This window comes from Anabrus simplex, chromosome 4, assembly GCF_040414725.1.
Source record: "Anabrus simplex isolate iqAnaSimp1 chromosome 4, ASM4041472v1, whole genome shotgun sequence".
In the NCBI taxonomy this organism is placed as follows: Eukaryota; Metazoa; Arthropoda; class Insecta; order Orthoptera; family Tettigoniidae; genus Anabrus; species Anabrus simplex.
Genome location: NC_090268.1, coordinates 69566994 through 69589154, shown reverse-complemented (window position 1 = coordinate 69589154; position 22161 = coordinate 69566994). Strand labels below are relative to the sequence as shown.

Below are 22161 nucleotides of genomic sequence, written 5' to 3'. Positions count from 1 at the left end.
ATGAGTATCTGGATCACGGTACATGCCATGATTATGTGGATCACAGCATTGTCTGACATTCTCTGCATGATTTTTAAGTAGGCCAACACCCTTACTGCATCTAGGAATACACTATGAAGTCATTTAATTTTGTGTTATGTATCAACTCATGTATGGTGCATGATTCACACACACACACACACACACACACAGGTGTATAGATGCCCAGTTTCAACAGCTAATTCACCGAGTTCGATAGCTGCAGTCGCTTAAGTGCGGCCAGTATCCAGTATTCGGGAGATAGTAGGTTCGAACCCCACTATCGGCAGCCCTGAAAATGGTTTTCCGTGGTTTCCCATTTTCACACCAGGCAAATGCTGGGGCTGTACCTTAATTAAGGCCACGGCCGCTTCCTTCACACTCCTAGGCCTTCCCTGTCCCATCGTCGCCATAAGACCTATCTGTGTCGGTGCAACGTAAAGCAACTAGCAAAAAAAAACAAAAAAACAGCTAATTCTCTACAGTATTCAAGCTAAAACACATAGGGAAGATGTTTTCAACTATCAAAACAGTGATGTTTGGATCCAGGAGGGTGGTGTTGATGTTTCTTTCAGTGCATGGGGAATTTTTTCAATGGGGGAAGTAAAGTCCTTATGGTTTGGATTCTACATAAAATGGAGGTCCTGTGGCTAGGATCATGGTATCAACAATGATGTAAAAAACTATAAGCTAGTCTTTTAATGTCCCTTCATTAGCTACGGATTTTTAGAGATGCTAGTGTGTCAGAATTTGGAAAAGGCGTTCTTTAACATGCCATGTCCGATGTCTTTCAGTCTATTTTAAAATTTTCAATAGTATTTTAATCGGTACAGACAGTTGAATTCTTCTTCACTTGTTCCATTCAGAATGTCTCCTTTCTATGGCACTTTCACAGTTAGACATTTCTTCCATTCAACTAACAATTTCTTTTCATCTCAATTTTTCTCTAGTTTAGGTTTCAGCAGATCAACAGAGGTCTGTCCATCGGCTTCGAGAATTTCTGGGCCAATATTATCCATGCTTGCCACCTTCTCAATTTTTTTAATCTCTTTCAATGCCTCCTTTACTTCCATGCAAATTGAGGGTATAGCCTGCATTTATTCTTGGCTCACTATCTCTCTTCTCTGATAGTGTGGTCTTAAACCTGTTTACCCTCTTGTCTACTGTATATTCTGGTGGTTTTTGCTGTCTTGTTTTTCTCCCTGTTATCTTATCCTTAGTTTGTTTCCCATCATTTATTGCATCCCATTACATTCAGAGGTCCACGCTTTCCTAAATTGATTACAAAATCCAAGTACATTTTTGCTGACTTTGGAGTAGGTGTTCTTTATCCTCTTCCAAACTGACTCTGTATCTACTTCTGCTTGTGAGGAAGAAACTTCAAATCAGTTTCTTATTTCTAATTACAATTCTTTTCATTTGCCCTCTTTCTGCAATTTTTCCTATGTCAGATCTCTTGATTCACAGTTCAAACTTTGTCATTCGCCTTAATTTTCATTGTAAGCTCAACAACTCTGAGGTGGCATTTGCTACTAATATCTGCCCCTTATTATAGCAATTTTTTAAAATTTGGTTCTGTGTAATAAAATCAGAGGATGGTTTGCGTCTGAATATAGCACCACCCACTGCTAGATCATGGCTCTCACAAAAGACTGTGGTCCTACAGTGCCTAAAAATGTCCAAATTTACGTTAGAACCTGTATTTGCCTGTATTGCTATGATTCCTATTTTTTCCCTAAATCAATTAAAACTGTTTTTAATGTATTCCGGGAAACTGCAATATTTACAGACATGTTTTTAACATCTTGAACAGTACATTCTTGAAATACTTTTCAAACAAACTGTAAACCATACTCCCCGCAAGTCGTTAAAATCCTCCCATGGTAAACACATCCTTAGCCTGTGTCACAAAGAGAGGTAGTGTCCATTGACTTGCTGGAAACAAAACACTTCATTTCATTTTGTGAGAGCATTTCAATACGTCCATTTGTTCAGTGTGTACTGTACATTATGCTGAAAGTGGCATTTTCCAAGTCGTCTTTAATTTAGCAGTGGTTACAGGAATTTCCCCATTTCACATCAGATTGTAAAATAATATTCTGTGATGTTTGCAGCAAAGATGTGACGGAGAAATTTGTTTTATATTTGCCCCCTAAAAAGTTATCACCAATTTAGCAAAATGAAAATGGTATGTAATTGATAAATGCTTATTAAAATATGTAAAATTTAAGCTGCCTAAAAAGATATATTCTCACAACCTAGCTTTTCATATTTGAGTGCCTACTTTTGGCACCTAAAGTAAAAATGTTACCTAAAAATCCAAGGTCTAATGATAAGGCCAGAAAATATCCAGGATGATAAAATTGGACAGAAGTGATTAGTGAAAAGTTTGAAGCAGTAGACTGCCAGTAGGTTCCGGATATAAAAAGAGAATAGGTGGCATACTGCTGTAGTAGAAGCAGCAAGGGAATGCTTAGTAGCAACTGTATGTAAAGATTGGAAAAAGCAAATATGTTGGTGGGTAGCTTGTAAAAGTAAAGGGTAGGCATATCAAAAATGGCTTGAACCAGGAACTGATCTATGTAGGGAATTGTACGTAGATAAAGGAAGTAGAGTGAAATAAATTATTGTAGAGCCCAACAAGAAAACATGGGAAGATTATGATGGTAAGAGCGACTGAATGGGTGGCTATATACCTAGAAAATAGAACTCGAAATTTAGAGTAGACGAAGCTTTATCTGTCCCTGTAATAATTAAGAGGGGAATTCTTCAAGGACCTTTATTTTCTTGTATATGTCAATGAAAAAAAATGAAATGGCGTATGGCTTTTAGTGCCGGGAGTGTCAGAGGACAAGTTCGACGGCTCGCCAGATGCAGGTCTTCTGATTTGACTCCCGTAGGCAACCTGCGCGTCGTGATGAGGATGAAGAAGACACATACACCCAGCCCCCGTGTCAGCGAAATTAACCAATTATGGTTAAAATTCTCGACTCTGCCAGAAATCGAACCCGGGACCCCTGTGGCCAAAGGCCAGCACGCTAACCATTTAGCCATGAAGCCGGACTATATATATCAATGATATGTGTAAAGGAGTGGAATCAGAGATAAGGCTTTTTACAGATGATGTTATTCTGTACCGAGTAATTGTGAGCAACTGCAAAATGACTTTGATAATGTTGTGAGATGGACAGTAGGTAATGATATGATGATAAACAGGGTTAAAAGTCAGGTTGTGAGTTTCACAAATAGGTAAAGTCCTCCGTATTAATTACTGCGTTGATGGGGTGAAAGTTCCTTTTGGGGAACCTAACTTAGGTGATATAAGGAAAGCTCTTCATTGGGGTAATCACATAAATATGATTGTAAATAAAGGGTACAGATCTCTGCACATGGTCATGAGGGTATTTAGGGGTTGTAGTAAGGATATAAAGGAGAAGGCATATAAGTCTCTGGTAAGACCCCAGCCAGAGTATGGTTCCAGTGTATGGGACCCTCACCAGGATAACTTGATTCAAGAACTGGAAAAAATCCAAAGAAAAGCAGCTCAATTTGTTCTGGGTGATTTCTGGCAAAAGAGTAGCATTACAAAAATGTTGCATAGTTTGAGCTGGGAAGACTTGGGAGAAAGGAGACAAGCTGCTCGACTAAGTGGTATGTAAGTGGTATGTTCCGAGCTGTCAGTGGAGAGATGGTGTGGAGTGATATTAATAGACGAATAAGTTTGAGTGGTGTCTTTAAAAGTAGCAAAGATCACAATATGAAGATAAAGATGGAATTCAAGAGGGCAAATTGGAGCAAATATTTGTTTATAGGAAGGGGAGTTAGGGATTGAAATAACGTACAAAGGGAGATATTCAATAAAGTTCCAATTTCTTTGCAATCATTTAAGAAAAGGCTAGGAAAACAACAGATAGGGGATCTGCCACCTGGGCGACTGCCCTAAATGCAGATCAGTAGTGATTAATTGATAACCTGGAAAGGCTAGGGAGACTTTTCTTGACTGTAGTAAAGAATCTTCGAAAGGTAAGGGAAAATGGAAATTAATAGTGTTCTTTGTAAATCAGTTGAACTCATTGTATTTCCTTGTGAATCACTGAACAGCTAGAATGAATATTTTGAAAATTTCAGTGTAAAGACAAATCTTTCTGTTGAATTCCCAAACAGAAGTTCATGGGGAGGAAAATAATGAGTAGCCTACAGTAAAACTGCAATCAAGGAAGTTGAAAAGATGGTGAATAAACTGTCATAAAGCAGCTGGAATAGATGTAATTAGATTGAAAATGTTGAAATATAGTGGGAAGTCTGGGATGAAATGGCTTCATATAGTAATGGGATTACTGTGCAATTAATATTAGGTACCTCCTAATTGGATGAAACCAGTAATTGCACCTTTCTGTAAGCAAGGGAACATGTTACCTAGGAGAATACTGAACTTGGACATGGAGGGTAAGGAAAGCAGAGCTAGACCAAGATGATGTTTAGACTTGATTTTTAATTAGTTAAAAGTAGGTTTGTGGAAGTAAATAAGGGCGTAGACCTAGTTGTAAATACAGGATTGAGGTGGTAGACAGATAATTCGTAGAGGTTTGAAGACTGATTGCTGAAAGACATAGGCCTAATGGTCTATTATGAAGATGTGTGATGTAATTGTGTTAATGTAATTATTGACTATTAATAAGCTGTGGATTCTTGCACCTCCTTAAATATCAACCTTGGTTTGTTTGAAATAAAGTTGTTATCTGATGCCACTTGTTCCAGATTACATTATGTTGGAGCCAGTTAAATACCTTCTCCAACACCAAAGAATAATTTTGGCCAGCTCATCTCCAAGGAGGAGGGAAATCTTAACAAGCTTGGTGAAGTATCATTTTTTAATTGCATGCATGTGATACCTCTGTTGGGTAATAGATAAGTGAAATTGTCATCAGCTTCAGAACAAGATGGCCCTGCTTTCAAACCTTGCCAATGGATGTGAGGTTTGCAAAGTTCCCATAGCTTGTAGTGCATATATACTGTGGATCTTGTGGCTTGTTTTCAAGGCAAAGCTACATAATTTGTATTTCTCATGTTTTGCCTATGTTACATGCAGTGTTTCTTTCTACATTCTTCTTCAAGTGCATTTCTGAATATTGATTCAGTTAAGCTGTATATGCATTATAAAATGCTATGTTTCGAGCTGTCATTGGTGAGTTGGCGTGGAATGACGTTAAGTAGAAGAATAAGCTTGAGCGGGGCTTTTAAAAGTAGGAAAGATGATAACAATATGAAGATAAAGTTGGAATTTAAGAGGACAGATTGGGGCAAATATTAATTTACACCTCTCTTATTCAACATTTATTCTGAGGCAATATTTAAGGAGGTATTGTTGGAGGAAAACAGCGGGATAGTTATAAATGGACAGGCAATTAACAATATCAGGTACGCAGATAATACTGTTGTCATAGCAAATGTGCTCCAACGCATGATAGACAAATTAGTCCAGCGCAGTGAAGAGTTTGGCCTGTTTGTCAACACTTCCAAGATCAAAGTTGTAGTCTTCTCTAAAAGAAAAATTCCAGCAACCCTGTCAATAAACGGCAGTAAGATTGAACAACTATCCTCCTTCAAATAATTGGGTACTGTGCTAGATGAGGAATGTGATTCCAAGAGGGAGATAAAATCTAGAATAGAACAGGCCAGGAGGCAATTTTTTTAGCATGAAACAGCTATTTACAAAATCGGACCTAAGTGTGCAATTAAGAATGCGAATGATTCGGTGCTATGTATTCTCCATTTTTCCTCTTTGGATGTGAAAGCTGGACCCTTGACCAAAATCTAGAAAAAAGTGTTACCGTGTTTTGGTGGTAGTTATGCATGAAAGAAGGTGCTGGGTGGTGAAGGGGTCTCAAGCTACTAAAGTGAAATTAATTTTAAAATTTAACAAGGTTATATTTTCTTTTCAAAATTAGGTAACAACAAATTGAACAGGTACTTAGTAGCCGAAACACGATTGACAATTACATTTACATAGGTACCCCATTTGGGGCTTCAAAAAGTCAGAAACATAATTCTTGAGCCATGAGCCCAACCTTACAATGAACACCATACAACAAAGGGGCCGAAAACCCCCAAACATGCCAGAAACACCGGCTTCCAATTACATCCAAAAGCCTCCTTGAGGCAGAAACACAATTTTCAAAAAGGGCAACTTCCCCTTAAAATACAAGCCTATCATAGGCCACTCCGAACTCCACACAGGAGCAAAATACCCAATCTACTGAGGTCTGTTAAATGACAAGAAAGTTAATACATGACCTCTAAAATCACAATTTGAGAGGAGGCGAACTTGCACTCCTAATACACTTTGTCTTTAAGACCTATTTTGGCTCTAAGGCCACAGATGCAAGGGCTAATCCCATACTACAGAGGTGACTTAAGAAACTACTAACTTACATTACTGAAGAATAGGTTGCGAAAAATAAGTTCACCTCAAACAATGTGAGTGGGAGCTCGAGAGGGTTAACACTCTCTATCCCAGTATGTCGCTTTACAAGAGAATAGAAGAAAAGAGAAGTTACATTTTAGGAAAAGGTTACATAGGGGAACGCTTAGAACCTGCCCCGAAAGTTAAACTGCTGAGCTGGCAAAGAAAAAAATTTATTAATCGGCCATTACCTTATTGTTGACCGCTGCCGAGGAAAGAGGCGCTTCCCGCCTCCTGCAATGTACTTAATACACTGAAAGATGGAACAGAAGTGGCCCGGAGACCCTAAAATCAGCAGTTTAAATACTCTCGCAGAAAGTTCTAGGCGTTAGGGGAAAGAAAACACCCTCCCACAAAGATTTTATTGGGTAGGACCCCGCAACAGATACAAGTTGGGGAAAGATACACCAGATTGGTCAGAAATTAATTGAAAAAATTCGTGATTGGATACATTCAAAACAAGGGGAAGAAAGGGGTAAATATTGCCAACTTAAACAATGACAGAAAGAAATTTAACAAAGAACAAACTCCGGAAATTAAATTTTCTCCAACAAAATAGTTCTTTGACTCCGCACTAGGGTGCACTATTGTTGATCTTCAGTAGTGTCCTCTAGAAGAGAAAGTTCACACTTCTTAATACAAGCAAGACAAAAGTACGTCGAAAATGACACAGTTCACAAACTCAAAAATTTCCAGGTAGTGACATCTTCTGAGAAATTTGGAAATTAAGACCGTAGATAAAGTTCAGACTTCCTCCAGAAGAGGAGTTTCAACTGGCGCAACTTTTAAATAAACGGTGTGGAGGTGTACCGCCTGGTACAGACCTCCCCCCCCAAAAGTTCCTCCACGGGGTAACACAGAAGAACATAAACTTTAGTTTGAAAATAAGTTCCAAGTTTTGATGTTGATATTAAGATAACTTGCAGAAGTATTTGAGAAATTTCTTAATTCGGTTCCAAAATTTTGTTGTTGGAGGTGAAGTGAAGTCTTTAGGTTTATTGAAGTTGAATTTCTGAAGATAAGCTTTTACTACTTAAAAGTGAAGGAAAAATTTGCAATGTCCATCAGATATTGCGGTTGAATTCCCAAATGTAGTTATCTCTTATAGTAACTGTCCATGTAGTTGATGTTGATGAAGTTGGATGGCCGGACCGGCCGTTGCAGCTTGCGTCCAAAAGGAGGCCGCTCGGACCCCTTAAGTACCCTGAGATACCGCTCGCCCGCACTATGAGGGGAGCAGAGTGTTGAAACACGCCGCTCCCGCGGTGAACATATACAGGCTGCGGGCCAGTAGCAGGTCGTGCGCCGCACATCAGCCTTGGCCGGGAGGAGAGCTCCGGCTCGCCGTGCACATGTCGTCCTCGCTGGAGAGGAGGGGGCCCATCCCCCTCCCCAGTTGCTGCACGGCGCTGCGCGGCTGCGGGGGCACTGAAACATTAAGGCTAGGCGGCAGAATTGTGTTGGACCATCGTCTTTTTGAAGGCACAGGCATTATGGAGAGGTTGAGGGGCCAGCGGCGTGTAGATATCCGTGGCATTTAATCTTATTAAGCCACAGTGTAAGGTGGAGCAGGAGACAGGAGCGTGGTAATGGCCGTGGCAAGAACAGGATGGCAGTTTAACGGATCGGGGCGGGTTTTACAAAAGGCTTACATCTAAAACCAAAATATTATAGAAGGGGCAGAATGCCATAAAAGTGAAACTCAAAAAAAAATATAACCTTCATATCCTTTCAAAATAATATGAAGCAAGTTAACACAAAATTACACTGGTTTCACCTGGGACAGGTGAACCCTAAATATCCTCTCGGTGGCTGGATTACTTAACAATAAGGTAACCGGCGTAAGAAAATCGAGAATGATACAAGGCCCATGAAATCTGGAGGCAAGCTTGCCCGCGGGAACAAAATTTTTGACCATAACCTGGTCACCTACCTTCAAAGGGGTGGGTCTCCGTCCACGATCATACCTTTCCCTAACCTTTTCATGAGACACTTTAAGATTGGCTTTAGCCTTCTTCCAAAGATCTTTAATGTTGTCCGGATCTATTATCTCGGGTAGAATGTCATTCAGAGACCAGAGGTTAGAGAGCGGCGAGTTGGGAACAAACTTGAACATTAAAGAAGCTGGAGTGAACTTGTGAGATTCATGAACCGCTGAATTCAAAGCAAAAGCTATCCAATGCAGGGACGTGTCCCACCTGGAAGGATCTTCATGATGATAGGCAATGAGTGCGGACCTGAGATTACGGTTAACCCGTTCAGCCAGAGATGGTTGAGGGTAATAAGCAGAAGTAGTTACATGAGAGATGGATAAGTCAAAACAGAATTTACGAAATAAATTAGATGTAAAAGCCTTAGCATTATCGGAAACTATGTATTGACAAGGACCAAAAGAAGCAAAGATAGTATTAAGACAAGAAATGGTGGACTGAGCGGTAGCCAGCTTAGTCGGAAATAACCAGGAAAATCTAGTAAAACCATCTGCACATACAAAGATGAACTTGTTGGCATTCCCCTTTGACTGGGGGAAGGGTCCCACATAATCAATATACAGGCGCTCCATGGGGCGCGACGCTTGATGAGAAGACAAAAGACCTACCTTAGTGGACATGGTCGGTTTACTAAGCAAACAGGATTTACATGCCTTTACTAATTCACGGATTTCACCGTCCATACCCTTCCAGATGAACATATCACGAATCTTTTCACGAGTTTTAAAGATACCAAGATGCCCTCCTAATGGGGTCTCATGATAATACTTGAAGATCATAGGTACAAGAACCGCTGGAACAACAACTTTCATCATCTTATCATGCCTCGAAGGGCAACATAGAACTCCATTCCTCAGAACATAAGGGACAACATGTTCCCCAGAAGAAAGGGTTTCCATTATCGGAGCCAGCGTCGGATCTTCACGTTGGTATTTCTCGATATCCCTAAACAGCATGGGAACATCTGTTAGGATGGCATTAACCTCAGATAGCATGGACTCGGGAGGTGATGGACTGTCGACCTGTTCATGGTTCTCAACGTCGCCTGAAAACATACGGCTGAGTCCATCAGCGACAACATTTTCGGTACCTCGGATATGCCTGACATTGAATTGGAAGGCAGAAATGCGGATGGCCCAACGGGCTATACGACCAGTACGACGCGGCCTACCTAAGACCCAGCTTAATGCTTGATTATCTGTCTCCAGGTCGAATTTGACATGTTCCAGATAGAGACGGAACTTTTCTAAGGCAAATAAGACTGCCAACCCTTCGAGCTCATAGATGGAATACTTGGCTTCTTTAGCCGATAGAGTCCTAGATGCATAGGCGATGGGTCGCCTCCCTAGTTCAGTCTCTTGAAGAAGGACTGCCGCTACCGCCGACGACGACGCGTCCGTTTGGACGATGAATTTCTTTGAGAAATCAGGCATAGCAAGGATAGGGGCATTACAGAGAGCTAATTTCAGATCTTCAAAAGCGGCTTGTTGAGAAGGTCCCCACTCGAATTTGATGCCTTTCCTACGAAGAAGGTTCAATGGCGCCGCTCTATTAGCAAAGTTAGGAATGAACTTTCTGAAGAAATTCACCATACCAATGAACCTGGCGATACCTTTAATGTCCTTGGGAGGTTTAAAATCACGGATGGCCTGTGTTCTAGAATGATCGACTGCTACACCATCAGGTGACACAATATGCCCTAGGAATGACATAGAGGGCTTAGCAAAAGCGACCTTGGACAACTTGACAGTTAACCCAGCCTTACGAAGGCGATTCAGAACTTCTCGCAGATGATCTAGATGTTCTTCAAAGGTCTCCGAAAACACGACGACATCATCCAAGTAGTGATATAAGTACTCGAATTTGATGTCGGAGAAGACCCTATCTAGTAGCCTAGTGAGCACAGCTGCGCCCGTGGGGAGCCCGAAAGGCACGCGGTTGTATTCGTATAAATTCCAGTCCGTGGCAAACGCTGTAAGGTGTTTAGACTCTTCAGCAAGGGGAATTTGATTATAGGCCTGATTCAAGTCCAAGATAGTAAAGAACTTGGCCTTACGAAACCATGAAAAGCAAGAATGAAGGTCGGGAAGGGGCACAGATTGTAACACCACCTTCCGATTGAGAGCCCTGTAGTCAATTACAGGCCTGAAGCCCCCTTGGGGTTTCGGGACTAGAAAAATAGGCGAAGAATACGCTGACTTAGAGGGCCTAATAATACCATCCTTCAACATCTGATCGATGATTTCTTTCAGAGCCTTCATTTTAGGTGGAGATAGCCTATACGGTGGAAAACGGACAGGAATCGAATCCGTGACCTCAATTTTGTATTCGATCAGGTCAGTAACGCCAAGAGTATCAGAGAATACCTCGGGAAACGACTGACACAGTTTGCGAATACTATCAGCCTGCTCCTCAGGTAGATGTCTAAGGTCTAACAACATCTCATCCTGGGTAGGCGAAATAGAAGAACATGACACAGAATTACACTTTAATAGTGGAATTTTACAACTAGAAGCAAATTTGAATGTGCACGACCTAGACTGGAGATCGAGCACAAGACCAGTGTGAGAAATAAAGTCAGCTCCCAATATAATGGGGCAAGACAATTGCTTGGCCACAAACAATTTAATTTTCCATGTAAATTTAAAAATACGAATTTTGACCAGTAAGGAACCTAGAATTTCTAATGGAGATGTATTAGCAGAAACACATTTCACAGGAGAAGAGTCATAGACAGGTAGGTTACAAACAGACTTCAATTTCGAGTACCATTCAGCCGAAATAATGGAACAAACACTGCCTGAATCTAATAGAGCTGTTATAGGTTCGTTATTTACCTCAATCTTAAGGAAAGGAACAGGTGCAGGGGTATCCGCCGCAATCTTAAGACACTCTTTGGGGCATTCAAAGGACAGATTAGCAGATTGAACGTTCCCAGAATTTTCGATCTGCTTACCAGGGGCTGAGCCTCGGGAAGATGAATTAGTTGACTCAGCCGAAGCCACTAGTCACTTTTGATTGTTGTTGGAAGTTACCCCAGAAGTTGAGCAGGAGGGGGTGCTATTCGAATTGGGACAATTCTTGGCGATATATGAGAAAGCCCCACATTTAAAACAGCCTTGTGACGAACCAGCTTCATTATTTGCCCTACTAGACTTGATCAGAGGACACTTATTACGCAGATGGTCAGGCGCCCCGCACGCATAACATTTACGGGGATTGACTGGTCGGCGAGGTGGAGGCCGAGTGTTACTAAAGGAAGGCGGGGGTTCTTTCGCGACACGCAAAGAATCGGCGTATCTAACTCCTTCCGCCGAGACGGCCAACGCTTCAAGTTCCGAGAAGGTTTGCGGGCACGCCGCGAAACACAAATATGACCTATAGGGAGGTGAAGTTCCCTCTACAATAGCCTGCACAATCTGATCTTCAGGAAAATGAAGGGCAAACACCCTAGTATAAAACTTAATGTCCTGTATGAAATCAGCCAAGTTTTCATCCAAACGCTGTACCCGATAATAGTATTTCTGAATCAGAGATGACCTCGCGCGGGCAGGAATGAAATTTGCAAGCAAGTGTGCGTGAAAATCTTCAATAGATGACTGTTCAGCAATAGCTCTTACTATCTTATCTGAGAGAACACCAATAGCATAAGGATAGATTATTTGTAAAATTTGACAAGGGGAAAGAGAAAACACAAGGGCGTGATCCTGAAATTCAACTAAAAATCTTAAAAATAAAATAACATCACTGGTGGTGTTGACAGAAAACTTAGAGATACCTCTTAGCAACATTGCCAATGGATGAGGCAAGCTGCTAAACCCGGGTGACATAGTAGGTAGAGGTTTCAGGGGCAAAGAAGTTAATTCAGAACGGATGTTACTCAACGATGCACGGCGTTCAGGCTCGTTGTCCAATGGGGCAGAGATAGTTTGAGCAGTGGGGGTTTTCCTATTTACTTCTCCCTTAGGAGACTCTTCCTCGCTACCTACATTCACTATGGTGGGTTGATCAGATTTGGGAGGAATTTCCCCAGTTAACAATTGAGTGACTTTACTAGACAATTCAGAAATAGTTTCAAGGAGCGTATTAGCTTCCTTCCTCTGAACGTCATTCACCTTTAGAGACAACAGATCATTAACTCTATTTGAAAAATGATATAGCCTGCCTTGCACACGCTTAATTTGATTAGGAGACGGATCATTTTCATCAAAAAAACTAACGACCGATGCTAGCCCAGTAATGTTCTCGACGATCGTGGAAAGAGAGTCATCAATTTCTTTCTCTCCCAAATTGGGGATGGAAATGGGCAAATCAAGGGAGTCTCTAAGCTTGTTAGTATCGATAGCAACCGTGCCTCCAGATTGCACGTTTCTAATAGTTAATTCGTAGATCAACTCCTCTTTGCGCAAGTAGTTAAGGAGGAGAACATCGCGAGGGCCGGGCATGATAACAGAAAAATTTTGAAAAACCTCAATAAAAAATTTCCAGCAACTGAGAAAATGGTTAGAGTTCGGATCAAAACAGAGTTTAGCCGTCAAAAGGGGCTAAATCGAGACCCATTCAGCCACGCTCTGCTACCACTTGTTACCGTGTTTTGGTGGTAGTTATGCATGAAAGAAGGTGCTGGGTGGTGAAGGGGTCTCAAGCTACTAAAGTGAAATTAATTTTAAAATTTAACAAGGTTGTATTTTCTTTTCAAAATTAGGTAACAACAAATTGAACAGGTACTTAGTAGCCGAAACACGATTGACAATTACATTTACATAGGTACCCCATTTGGGGCTTCAAAAAGTCAGAAACATAATTCTTGAGCCATGAGCCCAACCTTACAATGAACACCATACAACAAAGGGGCCGAAAACCCCCAAACATGCCAGAAACACCGGCTTCCAATTACATCCAAAAGCCTCCTTGAGGCAGAAACACAATTTTCAAAAAGGGCAACTTCCCCTTAAAATACAAGCCTATCATAGGCCACTCCGAACTCCACACAGGAGCAAAATACCCAATCTACTGAGGTCTGTTAAATGACAAGAAAGTTAATACATGACCTCTAAAATCACAATTTGAGAGGAGGCGAACTTGCACTCCTAATACACTTTGTCTTTAAGACCTATTTTGGCTCTAAGGCCACAGATGCAAGGGCTAATCCCATACTACAGAGGTGACTTAAGAAACTACTAACTTACATTACTGAAGAATAGGTTGCGAAAAATAAGTTCACCTCAAACAATGTGAGTGGGAGCTCGAGAGGGTTAACACTCTCTATCCCAGTATGTCGCTTTACAAGAGAATAGAAGAAAAGAGAAGTTACATTTTAGGAAAAGGTTACATAGGGGAACGCTTAGAACCTGCCCCGAAAGTTAAACTGCTGAGCTGGCAAAGAAAAAAATTTATTAATCGGCCATTACCTTATTGTTGACCGCTGCCGAGGAAAGAGGCGCTTCCCGCCTCCTGCAATGTACTTAATACACTGAAAGATGGAACAGAAGTGGCCCGGAGACCCTAAAATCAGCAGTTTAAATACTCTCGCAGAAAGTTCTAGGCGTTAGGGGAAAGAAAACACCCTCCCACAAAGATTTTATTGGGTAGGACCCCGCAACAGATACAAGTTGGGGAAAGATACACCAGATTGGTCAGAAATTAATTGAAAAAATTCGTGATTGGATACATTCAAAACAAGGGGAAGAAAGGGGTAAATATTGCCAACTTAAACAATGACAGAAAGAAATTTAACAAAGAACAAACTCCTGAAATTAAATTTTCTCCAACAAAATAGTTCTTTGACTCCGCACTAGGGTGCACTATTGTTGATCTTCAGTAGTGTCCTCTAGAAGAGAAAGTTCACACTTCTTAATACAAGCAAGACAAAAGTACGTCGAAAATGACACAGTTCACAAACTCAAAAATTTCCTGGTAGTGACATCTTCTGAGAAATTTGGAAATTAAGACCGTAGATAAAGTTCAGACTTCCTCCAGAAGAGGAGTTTCAACTGGCGCAACTTTTAAATAAACGGTGTGGAGGTGTACCGCCCGGTACAGACCTCCCCCCCCAAAAGTTCCTCCACGGGGTAACACAGAAGAACATAAACTTTAGTTTGAAAATAAGTTCCAAGTTTTGATGTTGATATTAAGATAACTTGCAGAAGTATTTGAGAAATTTCTTAATTCGGTTCCAAAATTTTGTTGTTGGAGGTGAAGTGAAGTCTTTAGGTTTATAGAAGTTGAATTTCTGAAGATAAGCTTTTACTACTTAAAAGTGAAGGAAAAATTTGCAATGTCCATCAGATATTGCGGTTGAATTCCCAAATGTAGTTATCTCTTATAGTAACTGTCCATGTAGTTGATGTTGATGAAGTTGGATGGCCGGACCGGCCGTTGCAGCTTGCGTCCAAAAGGAGGCCGCTCGGACCCCTTAAGTACCCTGAGATACCGCTCGCCCGCACTATGAGGGGAGCAGAGTGTTGAAACACGCCGCGCCCGCGGTGAACATATACAGGCTGCGGGCCAGTAGCAGAAGATAAGGAATAAGGGAATGGAATAAATTATCAAGGTAAATGTTCGATAAATTTCCAAGTTCATTGAAATATTTAAGAAAAAGCTTGGTAAACAATTACAAATAAATGTAAATATGAGGTAAACCATTGATAGGGAATCTGCCACCTGGGTGACCACCCTAAATGCAGATCATTGATGATTGATGATGATAATAATTGTTACAGGGTTACCCGTGGACCAGCAGAAGTGAAAGAAGGTGCCAGGGTGAATGGGTCTAACTACAAATTCATGAATTTATTAAAACTTTAACAAAGGTTATATTTCTTTAACATTTCAGAAATCAACAACAGAACTTTAACAACTTTTCACTTAGTGAGATAACAATGACATATCAGGTACCATGACAAAGTTTAGACAAAGCAAGAAAATCCAAAATTTAGTGACTGTTTAGTAATCTGGGCTTCCAGCCACTCAATTCACAATTATTGAGCACTCAGCTCAAGACTTACAAAGACACCAAATTATACAAGGACAGAAATCCCTCAATACACTAGCTCCGTAATTTACAAAAATCAAGCCTCCTAGAGGAACTTTTACAACTCTTGAAACACAGCTAACGTGCTCTCCGTTTTCCAAGCCTCTCCAAGGCGATATCAGAAAATACAATCACTTGCCATCAAGGCACAAATTACAGTTTGAAACAAGGGTATCTAGTACCCAACCTATTGGGCCGTAGTGGAAAAGAGCAGGTTAAGTAAATGGCCTGAAACACAAATGAAAGGAGGCAAATGCTTGTGCTCCTAGATATTGTACCCTACTGGACTCTAAAGTTCCGGCCAGGCGAAAGCCGGTCACGAACCCAGAGTACAGTAGTGAAAGAACTCTCACAGACGTGAGCTGGTGCACATAGTCTTACCTGAACACATTCCTCTTCACTCAGCCGGATAAGCGCTCCTCTCAGGGATAACATGGGGATAAGTGGGCAACATAAAGATAAAACACTAGGATATGTGCCTACTCAGGTAAGAATTCGCTAAATCAAAATAAAATAAAATGTCTAACAGAAAACATCGCTGCATTCAAAGTTTAACAAAGGGATTTATTACATAAACTTGAGTTATTTACAAATCAGATAGCTTTCAAAATGCTTGGTCAAGATAATGCTGAGCCGATGACAACCAGTTCACTGCCTTCACGAAAACAGCTGTGCTGTAACAAGCATGTTACAATAGTGTAAGTAAACAAAGTCTAGAAAGATGGATATCTGCGGAAATACACATCAAACAGTGATTCCCATAAATTTGACTATGCCTCGTACCATCGAACCCCGGTGCTAACAAATATCAACACAGAATGTACAGTGACCTGACTCGGTCACGAACCCTAGTCCCATGAAGAGTAAGGCGTATAAGAATCATATGCAAACAATATAAAAAGGACACAACCAACATATCCACGGGTGACAATATCAAACGGGCCAGTGTTAAAAATTAACGTAGAACAACTAGGACATAAAAAAGATCTCTTCCTGCTTTCAAAACATCAAGGTCCTCCTCCCCTTCGCACACTTGACAAGCTGCAGACGACAATAACCAATTCTCAAGACTGTGACGTCAGACACCGCACCCTCACCCCTGCAACCACTTCACCAGCAACAGTCCACATAATTGATGAGCTCAGCTGGTCGGCAGGCTAAAAAATCTCGCCTTTCAAAAGAAAAACACCTCACGTAATCTGCTGCTAAAAGCCCTCTTTTAAATACACCTGGGCTATCTGCCCTCGTCTCAAAATCACCAGCAATATCGCAAATCTCACTTCCGCCTCTCATGGGCTCAACCTTGATACGACAAAGACACAAATCAATATGCGATAAACACATGGCCCTAATCCGGCATCTCTCATGCAGCCAATACACTCTCAAACTGTGCCGGGCTTTCTCATCTCAAATACATACAGTCAGCTATCTGCATAATGCTCATATCTCTCAAATATTCGGACTCGCTCGCCCTGTCAGTGATGCTGGGTGAATTACGGGTTCCATGCTGGTCTCCACTATACGTATCTACGTCTGCAGAAACAAATGCCTAAATGCGATATAAAAAATGCCTGTCTGTAAGACTAACCTACCATGACCAAAAGGAGTTCGATCGGACCCAAAAAAAACACACGTGCGTAAAATAAAACAATCGAAATTAAATATAAACACGCTAGCAAGGAATCTACAAAATATCATCTACCCTAATGTACGGGGTTCGAGCTTGAGGCCTAGCTCTTAATTACCATAACTAATCTGTTGACTGACGGCCCCCCATATTCCTATCTACATTTAAATGACATGCTTGAAACAGAATTGGAAAGCTCTGACCTTATGTTATCGATGACATGACGGAGCGGCCCTCCCTGTGGACCACTGAATTTACCACATCATGATAGACTGCGGCGCTGGCATCAGATACTGTTGACCACTTGGAGACATTCTTTCTTGTGTGGCTCCTTCGTACAGCTCCCTAGGTAGTTGGAAGATGTCCCCTTCGGCGTCGCGCTGATCAGGTGCTCCCCACGTTCCTGGATCGATGCCCGTTGTCGTGTTGGCTTCAGCTCCTGGTTGTGGCTTCCTCCCAATGATGATGTCAAACACTCGTTCTGACTTGATGCTGGGGTAATTCCTCGCAGATACAGCAGTACTCGTAGTATGTGCAGCTCGAAGACAAAGCGTTGTTCTCAGTACCAACACGCAGTATGACGACTCGTTCAAGCGGTCTTCTTGTCCAAGAATGAGCCTGATATGCCAGGCGGCCTTATTTTATAATCCAGTTTTAGCGTCATCACGCCGCTTGGTCGCGTGCGATATACGCGCGCCCGCGAAGTTTTTCCCGCACAAAGTACATCATGAGCTCTAATTAACGAATGCATTTATGAATGCAGCCCTAATGCATATCAAAATTAAGCAGAAATTATGCATGTTGCAATTCTTGTCTCAAATCCAATGCAACTCTTCCGTAACCAAAGATATTAATTTAATTCTTTCTTCCCTCCTAATATAAGTTTTGCCGGGATCTGGGAAGCGTCCCCAATCTTCATCAAGAGGCTTGGCTTGGGACATAACTCCTTTTAATGAGGTTCTGGAGATTTCTTATAATGACGCTCTAGCTCACTTCACACAAGAACGCGTCTTCTGGACTCCTTTATGAAATATACTGTAAGACAATGGCTTCGTGGGTGGCCTTGTGTGATACTAATATCCAATACTAAAATTAATACAATTGTCCCATGAACCGTATGGTTCATAGCCCCCCGTGAACGACAAAATAAAATTTTGTCAAGAATTTTATTTTCCTAAATGTCGAGATCATCTTCCCATTGCAATCCTTTCTGCTGTAAATTTTCAAACTTCATGGCATGGGACTATCTTCAGCTACAAACATAATAGCCTCCCTATCCTTCCTAACTTGGTAATAGGCATCAAGCAGGGCTAGAAATCTCCGGTGGTTACTCTCGCAGTCTTGACATTCCGTTTCTTCGCGCTGCTCAGATAACTGTCTATGATGGTTTCCTGAATAAATCATATTTACTTCTTCTTCTTGTCCTTCACCACTGGGTACCTCTGGTTGTTCTTCTCCGCCGTCCTGTTCATCTTCTTCCGGAATGACAACCTCCTCTCCTGCAATATCTTTGGTGTCTTCCTCTTCTTCTTCTCCAAGTTTAGTAGGTTACAGAATCCCATATGTGTGAGTCACGAATATATGTGGGTAACTGTTATGATATCTTTCTTCCCCATATCACATTTTGTTACATATGCCAATCCCTGCTAACTTCATCTTAATTCTCTTCATTCTTCGTACTATTTACTTAATACAATTCACAAAAAATAAATTTTATCTACTGGTTATACCATAAGTTTTCTATATACTAATCTGCTTATATACAGTGGTATTCATCTATATGGCTCTCCTACTAGTCAAGCTTACAGAAGTTACCTGTATTCCGGCCGTTCCGCAACTTTCCTTACACCCTGTCTCATTCAGTCTGCCTTCTAGCATGCGGAGGTTCACGCCACTTCGTGTTTGTTTACTTCTGTAGTCAGAGAGGTTCGCTCTCTCTTTTGTGGAGTAAGAGATATTCCTTTCTCGCGATTTTCCAGTCAATTTTCTTCCGCCTTATTTCACGACACGCGGAAAGCCACCTCTTAGCAACAGTACGTTTTCTCCTCAACTGTACCACGTAGCTTCTTGGTTTAAGCATTCGTCCCTCTTTCATATCTTCCCTTCGCCGCTTCTTCTTTCTCCTGCTGGTTCCATTCTTCCACCTACGGCGTATTCTTACTTGTCTTGCGAACGAACCCAACTGGTATCGGTATTTTTGGTTCTTCTTGCGTCTCTTGTATGACCTACTTCTCTTTCCTTTACTTTGCTTCGAATGCTGGTTACACCATTGATGGTCCCCTTCATTTCCGGCTGCTATCTCTTCACGATTCTTTCCAACCGTTTCCTTTTGATTATTTTGTGCGTCCCCGGTCAGGTCTCCAATTTCGATTTGTACAGAAATCCCATTAACGTCGTTTGCGATTTTCCTTCCTATATCATCTGCCTCGACCTTGGATCCTGTTACACATTCCAGACTCTCTTCTTCCACCGCAGAATTTACGAGGTCTTTGCCCTCAGACATCGTCGCGTAGCACTTGAGCTCGTCCCCTCCTGACAGGACTATGGCTATGTTGCCGGATCTCTGCACCCTGAGATTCTTTAGCTGTTTTTCTTCTCCTTCCTGTAGCCAAACCAAAGTTGCCATTTCCCCAGCTTCCTTGCTTTGGTCTGTTTCCACTTCCGTGCTTGCCGTGTCATTCACTACTTCTTCGAAGGCTCCTGTAATCTCCTCGTTTCCTGGTGTATTTTCCTTTTCTGCTGCTGCCTCCTGAAGCATTGGACTGTTTGTAGCTGATTGCTCCATTCGCGCCACATCGATATTTAGCGGTTCAACCGGTGAATCCGACTGCTGCACTTCTTCTTTCTGCTCTCCTTTTCTAGCCTCTCTTGCGTATAATCTATGCGATCTATTGATGCTACCAGGTCTTCTTTAATGGTTCTCGGTTCAGTCTGAGTCTCCTTGTCCTTTTCTTCCATAAGCTGTTTTATTCCTCCGATACTGCCCTTTACTTCACAAATCTGTTCATCTACTGTCCTGTGTGACTCTTCCACCTGTCTATTCAACTCCTCTGTAGTGGTAACACATTGTCTACTATCGGTCTCTACCTTCGTTTCTAACTTGGCTACGGTTCGCCTAGTCGCTTCATTTCTAGAGGCCAATTGCTCCAAACGCATGCTAGGATGATCCTTAAACTCAGTTATTTGGCTCGTTATCCGTGTCTCTGTGAGTCTTAATCGTTCGGTCACCCTTTCTTGGAACCCCGCGAATTGTTCTGTGATTTGCTCGGTTAAGCGTTCCTTAAGTCCTTTAGATTTTGTACTGACTTGGTCGTTCAAACGCTCACCAAGCGTCACAAACTGTACCTCGCTTTTGGCACACTGTCTAGTGAATGGCTCACTATTCCTAGTTACTTGCTTGTTCAAACGTTCACCGTTCTGAACCAGTCGCTCACTATACCTAGTCTGTCGTTCTTTAATAGCTCGTACCTCCTCTTTAAGTTTCTCTCTACTCGTAGTCTGTTGTCTTTTAATAATTCCTACATCCTCTCTAAGCGCCACAAACTGTTCATTTATTAGCTCCTTTAGCTGATCGCTCAGGTGCCTCAGCACCTCACCCATGTCTACCAACATTCACCTCACTCGTCATAAGGTCCGGCGGAAAAACCGCTCCGCATGTCATCGATTAAATTTCAACTACCCTAAATTTCCCTCAATTTCTAATTTATCACAATGTTCCTAACTCCTAAACTCTCGAACTCTAAAGCCTCAGTAGGCTACCTCAATATAACATCATATCATTCAAACATAGGGTAACTGTCAGCACAACACTGTGATACCAAATATATACAACACAAACACAAAATTCTCCAACAAAATGTAATAAAAACAGCAAAACTACAACATGCAAAAATCCAAGCTATACGATTATACACCTGTGAAACACAACACCCTGTAGGTCAAAACCCCACACGAATCTCATCCATCACTCCACGGTAACCACAAAATCAGCACATCCTCGCTACTCACCATCAACAGCAATATCCATATTCTAATAGTACGACCAAGGGACAAATAAATCACGAAATACCTCTCTGAACTGGCAGTCATTCAACCTCACAAGTTTTAACAACATACTCCTAATACCTCACAAAGCTAACAGTACAGATCCAAGACCAAACTTGGTATACCTGCACTACACATAATTGAATGCAGCTGTCATAACCTCTGCCTGAAATCAAGCCTTGCCTGACCTTTATTTACCGAAATATTAGGTCCTGCTTTTATAGACACACGTTATGACCTATAGCCCTATCTTACGGGGAAAATCAGCAAAATACACCTTGGCTGTGTGAGCTCGTTTACACAAATATCAAGCATCACCTGACGGCATAATAAAACAAGCTGTACGACCCTCATTACTGCAATATCGGGTCCTCAGTTAGCCACACCAAGTTCACAATGTTGACAAAGGCGCAATGGTCCCTTTTACTGAAATATCGGGCCATTCGTTATTCGGCGTCATTAATACCATGGCGCTATGGTTAGCCCTCATTTACAGAAATCTCGAGCCCCACAGTTGCTTAGGCGCCATAAATACTATGGCGCTATGGCATAATGGCATAATGGGCCCCTTTTTACAAAGTTATCGAGCTCCATGAGAATTGGGCGCCATAAATACTATGTGCCCTACTGGACTCTAAAGTTCCGGCCAGGCGAAAGCCGGTCACGAACCCAGAGTACAGTAGTGAAAGAACTCTCACAGACGTGAGCTGGTGCACATAGTCTTACCTGAACACATTCCTCTTCACTCAGCCGGATAAGCGCTCCTCTCAGGGATAACATGGGGATAAGTGGGCAACATAAAGATAAAACACTAGGATATGTGCCTACTCAGGTAAGAATTCGCTAAATCAAAATAAAATAAAATGTCTAACAGAAAACATCGCTGCATTCAAAGTTTAACAAAGGGATTTATTACATAAACTTGAGTTATTTACAAATCAGATAGCTTTCAAAATGCTTGGTCAAGATAATGCTGAGCCGATGA

At 41.6% G+C, this 22161-nt stretch overlaps 1 protein-coding gene across 3 annotated transcripts in view; it reads left to right on the top strand.

Annotated features, from left to right (window-relative positions):
• LOC136872402 (dTTP/UTP pyrophosphatase) overlaps nt 1-22161 on the top strand; it is a 72351-nt gene that overhangs the window by 6579 nt on the left and 43611 nt on the right. For 2 of the 3 annotated variants that reach the window (XM_067146220.2, XM_067146222.2), the window contains exon 2: nt 4777-4874. In XM_067146220.2, coding sequence (XP_067002321.1) covers nt 4785-4874 — 90 coding nt within the window. In that variant the 5' untranslated portion in view covers nt 4777-4784. Of the gene's footprint in view, nt 1-4776; nt 4995-22161 lie in introns of those variants that run through there. The other variant, XM_067146221.2, reaches the window with a different exon arrangement.